Source organism: Chelonoidis abingdonii, chromosome 14 (assembly GCF_003597395.2).
Source record: "Chelonoidis abingdonii isolate Lonesome George chromosome 14, CheloAbing_2.0, whole genome shotgun sequence".
NCBI lineage: Eukaryota > Metazoa > Chordata > Testudines > Testudinidae > Chelonoidis > Chelonoidis abingdonii.
In genome coordinates, this window is record NC_133782.1 from 17,979,847 (window position 1) to 17,995,862 (window position 16,016).

Below are 16,016 nucleotides of genomic sequence, written 5' to 3' on the forward strand. Positions count from 1 at the left end.
ACATGCTTTTTTTCTGCTCCCTGATGTTATGTTTTTCATCCCAAGTGATTCAGTTTTTACACTTGGATTCTATCGGATGTTTGCAAATCTTTTAGCTTTGAGCTTTGTGACCTGCCTTCATGACTGAAATACTTGACTTAAGTTGGAAATCCTTTTGCTGTGTTGCATAATCTATGATTGGCATCTCTGCTTGTCAGGCATAGAGCTCTCTTTTTTCTGTGGCAAAATGCTGCATTGAGCATCTGAAAAAATTCAGAGAGTACAATTTCATAGAAAGAATGTACAGTTCAAAAGAAAATGTGTGTTGGACAGCATGGGCTTTTCCTGTGTGCACATTTCTTAGGTTTAGGGTTGCCAACTTTCCACTCGCACAAAACCTGAACACCCTTGCCCCCTGCCCCACCTCTTCTCTGAGGCCCCGTCCCATCTTACTCCATCCTCCCTCCCATTGTTGCTCGCTCTCCCCACCCTCACTCACTTGCTTATTTTCACCGGGCTGGGTCAAGGGGTAGTGGTGTGTGTTGGGGGGGGTGAGGGCTCCGGCTGGGGGTATGGGCTCTGGTGTGGGGCTGGGGATGAGTGATTTAGGGTGCAGGAAGGGGCTCTGGGCTGGAGCTGAGGAGTTCAGAGTGCGTGAGGGGGCTCTGGGCTGGGGCAGGAGGTTGGGTGCGGGGGGTGAGGGCTCTGGCTGGGGTTACAGGCTCTGGTGTGAGGCCGGGGATGAGGGGTTTGGGGTGCAGAAGGGTGCTCTGGGCTGGGATCAAGGGATTCGGAGGGAGGGAGGGGGATCAGGGCTTGGGCAGGGGGTTGGGGCGCAGGAGGGGGTCAGGGGTGCATGCTCCAGGCAGCACTTACCTCAAGCAGCTCCCTGAAGCAGCAGCATGCCCAACCTCCGGCTCCTATGAGGTTCCTGGCCAATGGGAGCTGCAGAGCTGGCGCCTGGGATGGAGCATAGGAGCCAGAGGGGGGGGGGACATGCCGTTGTTTCTGGGAGCTGCAGGGAGCCTGCTTTAGCCCCGCTGTGCCTCCAACTGCATTTAGGGTGACCAGATGAGAGGAAGAAAATATCAGGACACATGGTGGGGAGGGAGCGTTGACGGAGCAAAAAAAAAAGACTACCATGAAATAGCGAGACAAAGGTCAGTCGGGACAGAGGACAAACACCTACATATCGGGATGGTCCCGATTTTATCGGGACATCTGGTCACTCTAACTGGATTTTTAACGGCCTTTTGCCGGACTCCTGGCAACCCTACTTAATCTCTGATATGTTTGCATGGAAATCACAAGCAAAAATAAGCTTTTAGAATCAAAGTACAGAAGCTGCAGATGCACCTGTTGACATGGCGCTTTTATGTTGTTTCTTCCAAAATTAAGCACACAGATTGTCATTTCCAAATGAAGTGGTGCATATGTGCAGAAAAGTAGGTTTGATTTCAGTTACATTGGGATCCAGTCCTGCTTGCATTGAATTCATGGAAGTTATTAAACAGATTTCAGTGAGTGTCTGATCAGACCCTAACTCTTTTGGAGAGGTGGTTTTCAAGCATGGTGCATGGAGGAATGAGAATATACCCATGCACCACAAGCAAAATTAAGTATCAGAGGGGTAGCCGTGTTAGTCTGGATCTGTAAAAGCAGCAAAGAGTCTTGTGGCACCTTATAGATTAAAACGTCTGTTAGTCTATAAGGTGCCACAAGCAAAATTAATTATTTTGTTTATTTAGATATCTAACATTCGTTGCATGTACTAGCTCACATTTACAGTTCAGTAAATGCATGGAGTGGCCCATCATTGTTTCCTCACTGAGTTTTAAAGCAGTTTTCTGTCTCCACTGCCATGCAGTCAGAACATGGTGGGATGCTATGGGTGGCATGTCTGTAGGACCGTGCAACTGTGAAAGTGATGTTGGAGTACAATGGAGGAGTGTCAGAGAAGGCCCATCCTGACAGACCCAAGGGAGACAGTCCTCTCTGTCATCTCAATTCCCTTAAAGAGGGGAGGGGGTCTTTTCTTAATTTAAATTAAAATAAAGCATTTGAAATAATAATTACTTTTCACATGGAAGACAGAAACACAAGGTTTGTGACTGAGGCCAGGTCTACACTGCGACTTTAAATCGGTTTAATGGCCGATATACCGATTTAACGCTGTACCCGTTCACACGACGTCGTCATTAATATCGAGTTAAACGGCTCCTTAAATCGATTTCGGAACTCCTCCCAGACGAGAGGAGTAGCGCTAAATTCGATAGTGATAACTCGGATTAGGGTTCATGTGGACGGAAATCGACGTTATTGGCCTCCGGGCGGCATCCCAGAGTGCAGCACTGACCGCTCTGGACAGCAATCTGAACTCGGATGCAGCGGGCAGGTAAACAGGAAAAGCCCCGCGAACTTTTGAATTACATTTCCTGCTTGCCCAGCGTGGAGCTCTGATCAGCACGGCTGGCGATGCAGTCTGAAATCGAAAAAGAGCTCCAGCATAGACCGTACGGGAGATACTAGGTCTGATCGCTGTATGGGGAGACAAATCTGTTGTATCCAGCTCCGTTACAGAACACGAAATGCCAAAGCGTTTGAATAAAAAACTCCAGGATACACAGCGCTGCGTGACAAGCGTAACGGGAAGCCAGAGACTCAAATGGACGCTCATGAAGGGAGGGAGGGGGTACTGAGGACTCCAGCTATCCCACAGTCCACAGCAGTCTCTGAAAATTATTTGCATTCTTGGCTGAGCTCCCAATGTCTGTAGGTTCAAACACAGTGTCTGGCGTGGTTCAGGGAACAGCTCCTCAGTTTATTTCCCCCCACCACCACGTGAAAAAAAAAAGGGAAAGATTGCTGTGCTATGGCGTTTGCTCAATGCACTCCGCGAAAAAGGCGCCAAAGGGTTGTCTGCTGCCTTCACAAAGGGAGGGGTGAGGCTGTACCCAGCACCACCCGGGGCAGTGTTTTCTGCCCCATCAGGCACTGTGCTCTCAACACGGAAGTGGGAACTATGGGATAGCTGAGGAACAGCTACCCACAGTGCACCGCTCCTGAAATCGATGGTAGCTTTGGACCATGGACGCAAACAATCGATTTCGGGATCCCACTGTGGACGCGCTAAACCGATTTTATTAGATCTGTTTTGTAATATCGGTTTAAGCTAATTCGAAATAATCGTGCAGTGTAGACATACCCTCAGACAGCAGTGGTGGTTGGAAAAGCTCAGGCTTTGCAGTTCCCCAATGAAGGCACGTTTGGGGGAAAGTTGGTGTATTTTGTGAATTTGTTTAAGGTCTCCTATGTGACTGCATGCTTATTGCAAGCAGCAGCCTTACTTTCCCAATGCAAGGCCAGTAGTGCATACATGAGAATATGCAGGGCATTTGGCAATCCTGACTCAGGCCAGGCAAAACATATATGGAGGGTAGGACAGTCCTACCCATGGTCAGACATCTGGTCACTGTCGTTTGAGTGCTTTTCAACATGCTGGCAAACACTCTCAGCGTTTATGCCGCGCATTCATAAATCTGTTGCCAAAGTAAAGAATCACCTAGCTACTTTTCAGAAGTCCTGGGCACTGCCCTTCCAGGGGAGAGGTATCTCAGAGCACAGGCTCATGAGGCTCTTCAGCTCTGTGCCGCACTTGAGCGGAAGTTGCCTTTCTGTCAGTCTGTGGCAAGCCATTCCTTTCGACCTATACGGCTGTGGAGACTGATCTAGCACACAGGCAGGCGTTCTATTGGAAGAAGATGAATTCCTGTTTCTGTTTAGTGTGATGGAAGTGGAGGGCCATTTTCTCCATCTCTCAATGGTATTTTGGAAGGGTTGGCTATACAGACAGCACTAATATATACATATACATTTCCAAAGCAGCACCTGGGACTGAAAAGAGCACCTTTTATTGATTTTAATGGGAGTCATGCAGCAAAAATGTCATGCACCCCTTTGAATACATGAGGCTGAGACAGATGACTGTAATGTATGTCCATATTATCCTCTCCTTTCTTTTTGAACACTCATCTTCTGCCTTACCCGGAGCCCATAGGGAGTAAGAACAGCCCTCTCATGGGATCTCCTTCTGTGATTTTTGATTGACAGTTATAGGGCAGGATGAAAGCTGAGGAGCCAGCTCATTTCCCTGTTGCATATGTTACCCAGTCTGGAAATCACCCTAGAGCCTAGGATAATTAACTCTGCTCCCCTAATGGGACTCCTGGTTGTCAGCACAATACGCTTCTGCTCCATCACCCACCTGACAACAGCCATTATCAATCAGCACTTATAATTTTCAGGAAGGAACATTTGTAGCTAAGTGTAAGTTCCCAAAATAGCTCATTCCATACATGGTGCAAAGGGAGGCCCTGGCAAAAGGGCCATACGGGGTTTGATAAGCTGAAAAAAATAATCCAAGGGAATGAAATTTCGGATTTCGTTCTTTAAAACTATCAGTTTGAATTTGATGGTTAATTACTATTGCAAATCTGTATAGCCCTGTAAATTTACCTTCTACTGTACGAAGATGAACAGTCTCATTGTACAGCACCGAACAAGTGAGAGTGAGAGCCCAGAAAATGCAATACCGATTCATCATGATTCTCATGAGAACAGTAGTTTAGCCTCAAGATGTGGATTTCATTTTAGAAGGTTACACAAAACTGATTAGTTAGTAAATAAGTAATGACAGTACTTTGCACTTCTATAGCATTGGCTCTTAAACAGTTTCACAGAAATCAATGAATTAAGCCTCTCAGCACCCCGTGTAAGATAGATACTATTATCTTCATTTTACAGCAGGTGAAAACTGGGCACATGGGTTAAGTCATTTGCCTGTGGTCACATGGGGAATTTTTGGGCAAAGAGAGAAATGGGAAGCCAGACTTCCTGATTCTCAACCTTCTGCTTTATAATATTGTTATTAAATCCTTATACAGTTTTTGAACATCTTTTTTTAAATCTTGACATTATGCCCCTTCTTTTATTCTTTTCTTTCATGCGCAGTTGTCCAAATCTTGTAAACATCTCCAAATGTTGACTCATAAATTTCCATATTCTGTCGTAGGTACTTATCTGGCCCGCCTTACCATATATCCATATGCCTCATACTCTTTAATATATTTTTCCTCACAATAGCCCTGCGGAGTAGAGAGTGCTGTTTTCCCCGTCTGTAAAATGGGGATCTTAGGCACAGACAGGACCGGCGCCAGGGGTTTGAACGCCCTAGGCGGACGGCAATTTCGCCGCCCCGCGCGCTGGTCCTGCGGCTCCCGTGGAGCTGCCGCAGTCGTGCCTGTGGCCGGTCTACCGGAGCCGCGAGCAGCTGAGCGTCCACAGGCACGACTGCGGCAGCTCCACCAGAGCTGTGGATCAGCAGACCCTCCGCAGGCACCACTGCGGCAGCTCCACCGGAGCCTCCTGCCGCCCCCTCCACCAAAATGCCGCCCACCAAAAATTCTGGCACCCTAGGCGATTGCCTAGGTCGCCTAAATGGTAGCGCCGGCCCTGGGCATAGAAAAGACTAAGGGTATGTCTAAAAACCAAGAAACAAACAACCAGCCCTCACGGGGCTTATGCTACTGGGCTAAAAAAAGCAGTGTAGATGCTCCTGCTTGGGCTGGCACCAGGGCTCTGAGACCCAGCTCCCTCACCAGGTTCCAGAGCCTAGAAGGGAACATCAGCATTGCTTTTTTTAGCCCAGCAGCATGAGCTCTGTGAGTCTGAGTCAGCTGACCTAGGCTCTGAGACTCACTGCTCCGTTTTTTGCAGTGTAGATGTACCTTATGTGACTTGCCCTAGGTCGTACAAGAAATCTACGAAGAAGCAGGGAACCCAGGGAAGACCATCAGTCTGAGTGTTGTAGTCCTGAAGTGACCGTTCTTAGCTCTGTTTGCAGCCCGCCCTGCTGCACGTAAGCTCACTCCAGCTCCCTTTATGGAAATGTGGAATGAGGCAGCTCAGCAGCAGTTTGCCATTCGGTCACAGAACTTAGAAACAACCAATGTCATGTTAAAAAGAAAAAGAATATTGAGAGAACGTGAAATATTTCAGCTGGGCTAAAAATGTGGCTCTTAAACACCATATTATGTATCAAGAGGAACACTAAGATTTTTTGAATGGCTCTTTTATCCAATTGAGGCTGGCAATACAATAATATTGGTCTGAAAATTATAAATTATGGGTTGACAGTGGTTATACTATTTGCCAAACCCTCAGCATTGGTGATTATCGTCAGGTTCCAAAGTATTCCCATGGCTCTGCCCCAGCAGGCAGTGGCTAGCTGGGCTACTCTGATCTGAACCATGTGAGCTGGAGTCTCTTAGGAATTCTTCACAGGTGACAGTTTGTTCATATTTATGTTAATCAGTCCAGACAGCACATGCCCATCGACTACACTTCATCCAGAGAAGAACTGCTGAGCTCTTGCTGTTATCTGGGCCTCTTCCATTGCCACCCGAGATTGTTTGGTAGGCTTTTCCTTTCTGGGACCTGTCTGTGATCACTGTGTGCTTGTCAGGGGGCCACTAAGGCCTTTGGCTCATTAGGGATTGTCTAGGGGTTATAGCAATGGTATGAGAGTCAGGACTTTTTGGTTGTGCCACTGGCTGGCTCTGTGACCATTGGTAAAGTCACTTAATTTTCTGTGCCTTGAATTCCCCTATGGTATAATGAACATCTGCCACCCGAAAATGTTGGAAGGATTAATTAAAGCTGTGTTCTTGTACAATGCCTTTCAGCCCGGGATTTCCAAAGTGTTACTGTCACTGTTATTTATAGTATTGCACATGGGGATACCCCTATTATCTACATGTACAGGGCTAGCTTTTCAAACGAATGCAGCTTCAATAGGCTGCTGAGGGCTGATCTGCTTTGAAAATCTGGATTATAGGTCCTTATCTTACACCACGGGAGGTGCACCACTGACTTCAGTGGGAACAAGATCAACCCCATAAAAAGGCTGTCATTAGAACATATCTATTTGCATATGTGCAGCAGGAAGTAATTTATTTTTATGTAATTATTTAATGCCTTTGAGCATGGTTCTTGTTAGCACCAAACACGTGACACAGCACAACATGTTTTGTATGTCTTTCCTCTTTTGACGTATGTGATAAATGAAGAGGAGGTGAGAGCTCCCTTGTATGGACCCAGCCAGCCAGTTAGCTATAAAATCCGTCTTAGCTCTGGTCTACAGTATGAGTTTAGGTCGCATTTAGCAGCGTTACATCGATTTAATCCTGCACCCGTCCACACGATGAAGCCATTTTTTTCGACTTAAAGGGCTCTTAAAATCGATTTCTGTACTCCTCCCCTGACAAGGGGATTAGCGCTAAAATCGACCTTGCCAGGTTGAATTTGGGGTAGTTTGGGGTAGCGTGGTCGCAATTTGACAGTATTGGCCTCCGGGAGCTATCCCAGAGTGTTTCATTGTGACCGCTCTGGACAGCACTCTCAACTCAGATGCACTGGCCTGGTAGACAGGAAAAGGCCTGTGAATTTTTGAATCTCATTTCCTGTTTGACCAGTGTGGCAATCTGCAGGTGAGTGTAGATCTCATCAGCAGAGGTGACCGTGATGGAGTCCCAGAATCGCAAAAGAGCTCCAGCATGGACCAAACGGGAGGTACAGGATCTGATCACTGTATGGGGAGATGAATCCATGCTATCAGAACCCTGTTCGAAAAGACGAAATGCTGAAACATTTGAAAAAATCTCCAAGGGCGTGAAGGACAGAGGCTATAACAAGGACCTGCAGCAGTGCTGAGGGAGGGTTGACTGACGCCATGGCTTACGGGGTATTAAAATCAACAAAGGGGGTGGGTTCGCTTCAAGGAGAAGCACACACAACTGTTACACAGAATAGTCCCCTTAAGGATGGAACTCAAAACCCTGAGTTTAGCAGACTAGCGCTCAAACCACTGAGCTATCCCTCCCTGCACTAGTCCAGATATGACTAAATCTCTATTAAACTTTTCAAGGTGCCCCAACAGACCTCACCGAAACAATTGTCGGCCATTGATTTCATGGAGGGAGGGATGGGGAGCAAATGAATACAAATGAATACAAAACAAATCTGGTCTCTTTCTTGTTTTGATCCACTCCATCTCTCTTATACATCTTAGGCTGGCAGCAGATGGTGCAGTATGACTGCTAGCCATTGTTGTCTCCTGGCTGCTAGCCAGAAGACAGTGCAGTACGACTGCAGGCAGGACTGAATCTCCAGGAGACGAAACTTAAAAAGAGAATGACCTGGAGTCACTCCCATTTATGTCCAGGAGCCCCTGATAGACCTCACTGAGGTCTGCCAGGAGCACCCAGGTCTGCCCAGGCATCCCTGACCCACCTCACTGAGGGGGGGCCTTATGACACGTACCCAGAACCACCCACGACAATGTTTTTGACCCATTAGGCATTGGGATCTCAACCCAGAATTCCAATGGGTGGCGGAGACTGCGGGAACTGTGGGATAGCTACCCACAGTACAACGCTCCCGAAGTCGACGCTAGCCTCAGTACTGTGAAAGGGCTTGAGGGTACCCCACAGGAGGAATTCCCAAGTGCGCCTTCCTGAGGTCTCAAAGGGGTTCTGCACTTGGGTGGTGGCAGCATCTACCCATCCAAGGTCAGAGAAAAGCTGTAACCTTAGGAGTTTAATACAAGCCTGGAGTGGCCAGTATTAATTTTTAGAATCCTTGCAGGCCCCACCTTCTGCACTCGGAGTGCCAGAGTGGGGAATCAGCCTTGACAACATATTTATCAGCATGCAATGTCTGCTCTTATTTAGCAACGTAGCAATATAACAGTACCCCTGCACTGACCAACAGCGTTTCAGAAACCAGCGGCTACAGCAACACACATACAATTTTCTTCAACTGAACAAGCTCCTGAGTGCTTTTCTTATGCAACTGCACTTGAATCCCATGCTAGTGACTGGGCCTTTCACATATTTACAATTTTCCTTTTTTAGGAACTAGCTAAGAGGACACCTTCTAAGCATCCCGATCACCAAGCAGTCCAGAATGCACTGCAGGCGATGAAGACCGTCTGTACAAATATCAATGAGACCAAGAGGCAGATGGAGAAGCTGGAAGCCCTTGAGCAGCTGCAGTCCCACATTGAAGGATGGGAGGTATGGTGGCAGATCAGTGGGGCTGCTAAACTCCTTGTAGGCAGTTAATTACGCTGCATAACGCAAAGGACTGGAGCACAATGACTCACATTGTATACAGGGATTCTGTATGTCTTATGTGGTATATAAATGCACTTAAAGGAATGGGTGGTACTTTGATGAGTTGAGAATTCAGTGTGTGTTTTATGAGAGTGTGAGCTGTGCCTACATGGTAGCATGAAAGAAGGAAATTAATTGCAAGGGATTTAAATTTGAAATTGGTAGATCTTATTTGAGGAACATGGAAGGCTAGAGGATGAAATCAAAGGTGTTCTAAATTCCTCTTCCTACAAGTCTTGATTTTTCCCAGGAGCTTTCAAAGTTAACCCACCTGTCTTAATAAAATTTTTCTGTCTCTTCTGTCCTCTCCCCCCCAAAATGACAACGAGCTAGAGCTGTTATGTCTATATTTGCTGCTGGTAGGTAACTCAGGGAAGGGATTCTAGTGAAGTATTTATTAGTTGATGCTGGGGAAGAGAACGGAGAAAGAGAGATTGAGAGAGAGAGAATGAGAAATTTGGGGGAAAAGGCTGTCTGGAAAGGAGCCATCCAGTGGTAGATTCTGACAATAGATTTAATGCAAAAAAGTTTGCAAGTTTTGTAATTTGATGTCTTTAGCCAAGGCCATGGGATTAGCAGTGCTGTAATCCCAAAGGAGTTGTACAGTTCATTTTTACTTCACCATAGGGAGTTAGTGGTGTGAAATGGCTTCATGGAGAGATTGGCATCAGCAGTTTCGTGTGCCTGACATTTAAAATATCCAGGCTGAGTGCTGCCAGCTAAGGATTCCTTCTCTGATGACATCTTTCCAGAGGTCATGTAAACTTCTTCGTGTTCGGACTTTTGGGTGTGCTCCAGGACTGCTTTTTTTGTTTGTTTGTTTTAAACCTTGCTCATTTTCCCCCGAAGGATGTTCTTGGCATCCAGCTGAAGACATGAGAGCAACACAGATATCCAGCTGTGTGGTTTTTGGATAGCAAGCTCAGCAAACAAAGCCAGATAAAGTTTAGTACAGCAAGACTCCCAGAAGCAGTTGAAACCTTTACAGTGTTGATGTGATTTGGAAGTCAGTTAGGAAAGAGGCATGTCTTGAACTGTGACGCCTCGATGGTGACTCTGCGAGTGTCCATGATGTCATATGTAAAACAATATCCAAACTGCACTGTACTATGTCAGGGACACAAAAACATCTGCACTTTGAGGGCAGGGTCTATTCACCAGGATGAATTCTGCTCACATTCATTTCTCAGCGGGAACGGTGCTAAATCATGGGCAGTATAATTTATGCATTAGAGCATCACCAAACAGGCTGTTTTCTCCACTTGATTCGTGGTGAATTCTTGGATTTGTTAAAAAAGGGGGAGCCAAGAGAGAATGCTATAAAAGGAGAATCCTTTACATGGAGCTTTTTGTTTAGCACAGAACCAGTTCATACACTGTTTCAATTTACTATATACTGACAGTTCTGTAGGGAATAGGTGAAGTGGGTGAGGTAATATCTTTCATTGGACCCACCTTGTCTCTCTAATATCCTGGCACCAGCATGGCTGCAACAATGCTGCAAACAACAATGGAAGATATTCTATAATAATCAGTTAGGGACACCCCATCTAGACTGTTTTTCCTGTGTAACCACTACATGCTGATACCCTGGGTTCCCAAATCTGATATGTGCAGAGAAGCAAAATTCCCATCTTAAAAGAACAGCCAAAATCGTAAGAGATGTGTTAATGCTGAGGCAGATCAATCATTTTATAATTGGCTCTAATTTGCAGTTCCACTTGGTGTAAACTATTTTTACCTGCAGCCCAGTCCCACTCAGAAAGGTAAGAAAACCTTCCCCATCCTTGTCCACATCAGAGAAATCATCCCTACTGTGTTCCTTACAACCAAAAGACTCACTAATTGGTATGAGCAAGGAGCAAACGTGTCAGCACCAGATAGGAAATGCATCAAACTCCTTCAGTGGTGGGCCCAATATAAGTAGAAAAATTAATAGATTTTAAGACCAGAAGGGACGGTTATGATCATCTCGTCTGACTTTCTGCATAACACAGGCCATAGAACTTCACCCAGTGATTCCTGCATCAAAAACCCAGTAGCAGACAGGCCTCTTATTGGTAATTTCACTGTGGTCATTGCTTTTTTCTGACCTTCTCCATCGCTTTCGGTTCCCTTGCACAAATTAAAAGGCATCAATGCCTGGATCTGCCCCACTGACTGGTATGGGAGCAGGGATGCTCAGCCCCTGTTAGCCTAGGGTCCCAAGTGGACCAGAGCATTTATTCAGCTATTTGCACAACTGTACTTAGGGATTAGGGGGTCACCATTCTGGAACTTGGAGAGCTCTGCTGTCTGGTCCAGTTGGCCACTTCACTTTATCAACAATTTATCTTCAAAATAAAGATCACCTCATTTCTGGGCATGTCTTAGTATGTCCCATATGATGTTTAAGAAAATAAAGCATTGTCAGGACAGGAAATGGAAATATTGCAACCAGTTAGTTCTTGTTAAATGTTAAAACCAAATATACAGAGACACAGATGTGTAACACCTGCATGCACACGCATGTTGTCTCACATACACAGCAGCCTTTGAATTGTAGCTGCTTCCTTTACTAAGCTTGAAAAATGCAGCACAATTGGAAAGAGCTGAAAACCAGTGAATCCAAGAACAGCTCACACCTCTAGAACAACCAGGACTGCACGGCATTTAGAAAGCCTGAACTCTATTCAGTGATGTCTCTCAAATAGTTTGATACCATCACATAGCAGATGGAGACCTCAGTCCACCTTATAAAAATCATCATGGGAGCACTTCACCCCTGTATGCCATCTAATTCCCATTTAAAACATTCCGGAGGAGACCATCTGCACAGGGGTAAATTTCATCCCTTGTGCCCAGAGGTATCTGCAGTCTCACTCAGTGGGTCTAAAAGTTGCTTCACAGCATTGTTGCAGGGATTAGTGAAAATGGTGTTAATAAATTCTTTGCAAATTAAGCAGTTTAGCTGATATACGTTTTATAATTCAAGGTTAGTTCTCTTTTCCAGTAAGACTCAAATCAACAGGTCAGACTATATAATATACTTCCTATTCTGCCCTGCTAACCAGATGAAAGAAGTCACAGCTACACTAAGGCTATGGCTACATTAGAAATTTCAAAGCGCTGCCCCGGCAGCGCTGTGGGAGCGCTGCCGCGGCAGCGCTTTGAAGTGTGAGTGTAGTCAAAGCCGCAGCGCTGGGAGAGAGCTCTCCCAGCGCTGCTTGTAAACCACATCCCTTATGGGTGTAGCGTGCAGCGCTGGGAGCCCCACTCCCAGCGCTGCTGCCCTGATTACACTGACACTTTACAGCGCTGCATCTTGCAGCGCTAAGGGGGTGTTTTTTCACACCCCTGAGAGTGAAAGTTGCAGCGCTGTAAAGTGCCAGTGTAGCCAAGCCCTAAGAAGTTATTCTTCCTAACTAAATTACAAATGCAAAAAGTGTTACTCAGTCAGTAAGTGTTACAGAAATGAATGTTAAGTGCTACCAATGCCTCAGTGTGTTTGTAGTAAATGGATCCTTGTTAATACAGAGTCAATTGAATCCCTACACCTAAGCTTAGCAGAATACAGTGATTTTTTTCATATTTTTGACAGATAATATCAATGTTTATTTTTAAGCATTTTCTTCTATTTTTATCATTTTAAATTTTCACAGTTGCAGGAAATTATGGGGGGCAGGGTTAAACAATGGAAGGGTCAGACATTTCATGACAGTAGGCATTGAGATTCAAGAAGTTAAAAGTTTACAACTGTTAAAACACAAATTGCCAACATCACATCAGAATATACAAAGTAAATAACCTTAAATCAAACGAATAAATTCTCAAGCAGCATTTTTCTTACTTTGCTTATCTTTAAATTTCTATTATCTATAGTAATATTTTTCATCAGTTTGGGTATGTATGGTGAAATCAATATTTACTGACATGTTACCGATAAAAATAGAATACTTTCAAGCCTATTGGTGCCTGTGAAATAATGCTAAACATAGGAACATAGGGCTACACCCTAGGGAGTGACCAAACTGTACTTGGTGCAGGCTTAGGGGGAAGAAGAGGAGGTTATACCCCCTCATCATGGAGCTGGCTGGAACTGGTTCAGACCGCAGTGCAACTTAGAACATTCATACCACTTAATTTGTGCCCAAATGCAGTGGCCCTCAAGGGTCTGTTTCACCAACTGGGAATCAACCAAGTACAATGACACTCCAGCTATACTCTGTACAGTGGTAGGAGAGGATGGCCAGGAACCAGCTACAGTGGCCCTGTGTCTCCTAGAGACTCCCCTGTGCTGGGGAATCCTTGAGCAGCTATCTCAGTCAGCTTTGCAATGCTTTTTGTACATGTGGACTGTCGCAGAGCATGATCTGGCCCATAGAAGACGCAACCATATGATTTTTATGGGTTTGTTTCTAACCTGCACATGTTTATTGAGAACTTGAGGAAGGAGAGCAGCTGTCTATGCTACTGACAGCAGTACTGAGGAGATGGATGTCTGGTACATTCATCTTCTAGAAAGATAGTTAACAGAGAACATGACAAAGCTGCAATATCAGGGAGGCTCCATTGCCCATTCTTAAGGCTACAACTTGTATTATTTGCAATGCTGGGCACAGAGTCTAACTGATGTTCTAGAAAGAGTACACAGATAGCAATACAACATTCTTGAGACTCGAAGGGATTTCTTATGAAGAAAGAATCATTGATTTGAACAGGGAAATCTTATGGTATATAGGGTTTTCGATAAGGACATGTCCAGGGAGAGGATAGTACATATAGTCACATTCCAAAATTAAGAAAGAGGAGATTTACCATCTCACTTATGATAAGTTCACCATTCAGTAGTTGTGATTAGAACTGAGTAAATAATTGATTTTTCAGTTCAGTGGCAAAACCAAATATCACAGAGTTGTATGCATTACTCTCCTTTCTTTTATTCTTTCTTTCTTTGCCAAAGCTATTTGCCAGATCTGACTCTGATTCACAAATAGTTTCAGTCAACCCAAAACTGCATTTTTTGGGGCAATAAACTATCTGAAAAATGTTGCCCAGATCTAGTTGTAACAGATGTGATAAGCAAATGCATAGATTAGTAGTAACAATGCTTGAACACTCAGAAAAGAAAAGGTAAAATAAATAAAATTGTCTCTCTCTGCTCTAGGGGTCCAATCTGACTGATATCTGCACACAACTCCTGCTACAAGGGACTTTGTTGAAAATCTCAGCAGGAAACATCCAGGAGAGAACATTTTTTCTGTTCGATAATCTTCTGGTCTACTGCAAGCGGAAATCCAGGTGAGCCCCAGAGGCATTAATAGGCTTATCAAGGGACAATTCTTAAATGTACGTCTTCCACCAGGGGAAAAAACTGCAACAGCTGATCATCTATGCTATCTCCCATCAGCCTCTCGGACTGAGTCATGGGTTTATTATCTGTTCCTTTCATCTGCTTTTACTACTGTTGTTCATTCAGTCTGATGGACATAGAAAGTGCTATACACCGGGATGAGTGTGCAGACCAGTAACAGAGTCCCTGCCCTGAAAAATGTATAGTCTAAAGACATGAGTTGATGCAGCACAGAAGAAACAGAGTAAGGTGTGGCCCTTAAAGCTGAAAAGCTTCGCAGAGCAAGTGAGTCTTCAGGAATGCTGTGAAGAAGGGCAGTTTGCCACTATTCATTGGCAGGTTGTTCCAAGCACAAGAGGGCCAGGTGAAAGAAGATGTGAAATCAGGAGAGGGCAGAGGAGACAAGAGGAGTTCAGACAGAATGGAAGGAGAAGACAGGCCACAGGAGTAGAGCTGGTCAGGAAATTTCTGATGGAACAGGGTTTTTTTGGATGGAAAATGCAGATTTGTTGAAACTGAAATATTCTCTAGAAATGTGTCGGTTTTGATGAATTTCCACTGAAACATAGGCTTGGTGTCCATGGAACCCTGCCTGGTGGGTTGTTGGGGAACATAGGCCTCAGATTTAGGGATCTCTGTAGCTGTGGAACAGCACCCCTATGAGGACTGCCCCAGGGTCTGGGATCCCAGAGTTTCCAGGCTCCTAGCCACAGAACTGTATGCATTATTTTCTGTTCTTTTCCTGGTAACACTAACTCTCCCCTCTTGCCACCTTATAGCCTATTAGTATCAGCTGTTATTACTAGTGTAGCATTGACAGTATGCAAGGCTCTTCACAGACTTTGCTACTACAGCAATTAGTCCATATTTTATTGACTTAACTCTCCTTTCAACTTTTATTTCTTCTTTCATGGCTCAAATCTCATCCCACACCTTCTCCTTTCCCTACTTTTCCCTTCATTTTTCATTCCTTGCTTCCTATTATATCCCCTCTCATAACCCTCACCAATTTCCTCTCCTCTCTCTCTGCTAAATGTGCTCCTTTTCCCCCTTTACAAATCATTCCTGAAGGAAGCATCACACACAGAATGTCGGATCTGACCTTTTACTGCTCAGCTTTGGTCTGCCTAAGAGCTTTCTCGCTCTCTGGTTCTCTTTGTAATTTAGGTTGGTACAACCCCTCCCCTTATGCACTTTTCCTGGAACACTAAGTTTTAGGAAACAAAATGTTCCACTGCCTTTTAAGCAAGTGTCTGTGTTTTTGCACAGCAGACATTACTGAGCCACTCTGTACTCTGGCTTGGGATCGGACCAGGCTGCTGTAACACTTTGAGTTCCCCCAGAGGATTAGTGTTGTTTCTCTTTCTTCAGTAACGTACCATGGACTGTCCAAATCTCCAGAATATGATTTCCATTAAAAAACAGAGTATTCAAAGAAGCCTTTGGGCATTGCATCATATGAAAGATATATT

The 16,016-nt window shown here is 45.0% G+C and overlaps 1 protein-coding gene across 3 annotated transcripts in view; it reads left to right on the forward strand.

The window, feature by feature from the left end:
* The window catches only part of PREX1 (phosphatidylinositol-3,4,5-trisphosphate dependent Rac exchange factor 1), a 227,157-nt gene that overhangs the window by 121,239 nt on the left and 89,902 nt on the right, over nt 1-16,016 (forward strand). For all 3 annotated transcript variants that reach the window (XM_032767342.2, XM_032767343.2, XM_032767345.2), the window contains exons 6-7: nt 8,952-9,113; nt 14,359-14,492. In XM_032767342.2, the coding sequence (XP_032623233.1) occupies nt 8,952-9,113; nt 14,359-14,492 (296 nt within the window). The remainder of the gene's footprint in view (nt 1-8,951; nt 9,114-14,358; nt 14,493-16,016) is intronic.